At 27.7% G+C, this 1,463-nt stretch overlaps 1 protein-coding gene across 1 annotated transcript; it reads left to right on the top strand.

Moving 5' to 3' along the window:
- Positions 1-355: 355 nt before the first annotated feature.
- Positions 356-1,211, top strand: LOC111681055 (lachesin; the record flags this gene model as incomplete). The annotated part of the gene is made up of 2 exons (XM_046955897.1): positions 356-514; positions 1,083-1,211. Coding segments are annotated over 2 exons (288 nt in total), but the record flags the coding sequence as incomplete, so codon positions are not given.
- Between the last annotated feature and the right edge of the window lie 252 nt (positions 1,212-1,463).

The raw sequence follows: 1,463 nt of genomic DNA, 5'->3' as shown, positions 1-1,463 counted from the left end.
TTAGTCGTTCTGTAATAATTTTGTTGCATGATGTTTTTTATTGTTGTTGCCAATAACAACTAACAACTGTTGCCATATGTTTGGAACTATTATGTGTAGTGGAAGTAGTAGTATGAATGGTAGCAGAACATAACACTTCAACTACGATAACAACTAACAACATTTGCTAGGGATTCCATTTGTAAAACTGTTACTAATGGCGATATTTTGCAAAACTATGTATGTGGGAGGGATGCAAGCAATATTTGTCGTCTATTGCAAAAACAACATCAATAACAATTAAATTACTTTCATTTTATTTAATTTTTTTTTTGCTATTTCAATGTTTTTTTCTTCCTTTTCGTTTTATTTTTAGTGCCACCGGATATTCTAGATTATCCCACCAGTACGGATATGGTGGTACGTGAAGGTTCTAATGTGACATTAAAATGTGCGGCAACTGGTTCACCAACACCCACCATAACATGGCGAAGAGAAGGTGGCGAACCGATACCCATACCAAATGGTACAGAAGGTAATAAAAATAGAAAAATGAATTCCATATATAACTATGCACTTTGTAATACTAAATACAAGGAAATGTTATAACATTTTTATTTTATAACATTTTTTTGAAAAAAAAAATTAACGTAAACCATTATGCATTACATTTTTAAGTTAAAATTTAAAAAATGAATGAGATAAATGAAAAAAAACCCAAAGGACTCTAATTTGAAAAAATACAAAATTTTTTTTTTTAAATTTTCATTAAACTTATTTTCATTAATATAATTTTGCTGGGTTAAAATCTACCAAAAAAAAAATCCACTCAACGTTTTTATAATGTCAAACAAAATTCTGTGAAATTGTAATCAATAGTAGAGTAAAGCAATTTTAATGAAAACTGCAAAAAACTTTATTATATTTGCAAAAAAAAACGAAACAAATTATTTTTCAATCACACTATAATGGTTAAAACAAATACTTTTAGTTTTATTTCCAAAATAAATATGTTTTTTTTTCTAATTTTAAAACTTTTCTCTAACACGCTTTATATCTGTTAAATTTAATCGCAAATTTTTTGTTGATTTTTTCATTAACAGCTGTCAGTTATAATGGTTCATTTCTAACAATTGCCAAAGTGAATCGTTTGAATATGGGTGCATATCTTTGTATAGCATCGAATGGTATACCACCAACTGTAAGCAAACGTGTTATGCTGATAATACATTGTAAGTATTTAGTTTAAATTTTAAATCTATATATTTTTTTTAACATTTGATTTTTCAAAAGTATGCAAAGTTTTTAGGTTCGTTTTAGTTTATACTTATATAGTGCTGATTCAGTTCTAGTTCAGTTTTAGTTCAGTTTTAGTTCAGTTCAGTGCTAGTTCAGTTCTAGTTCAGTTCTAGTTCAGTTCTAGTTCAGTTCTAGTTCAGTTCTAGTTCAGTTCTAGTTCAGTTCTAGTTCAGTTCTAGTTCAGT

The sequence above is a fragment of the Lucilia cuprina genome, unplaced genomic scaffold (genome assembly GCF_022045245.1).
Source record: "Lucilia cuprina isolate Lc7/37 unplaced genomic scaffold, ASM2204524v1 Scaffold_1049, whole genome shotgun sequence".
NCBI classification, from domain to species: Eukaryota; Metazoa; Arthropoda; class Insecta; order Diptera; family Calliphoridae; genus Lucilia; species Lucilia cuprina.
The sequence above is the reverse complement of the archived record's forward strand: the minus strand, read 5'-3'. Positions and strand labels throughout refer to the sequence as shown.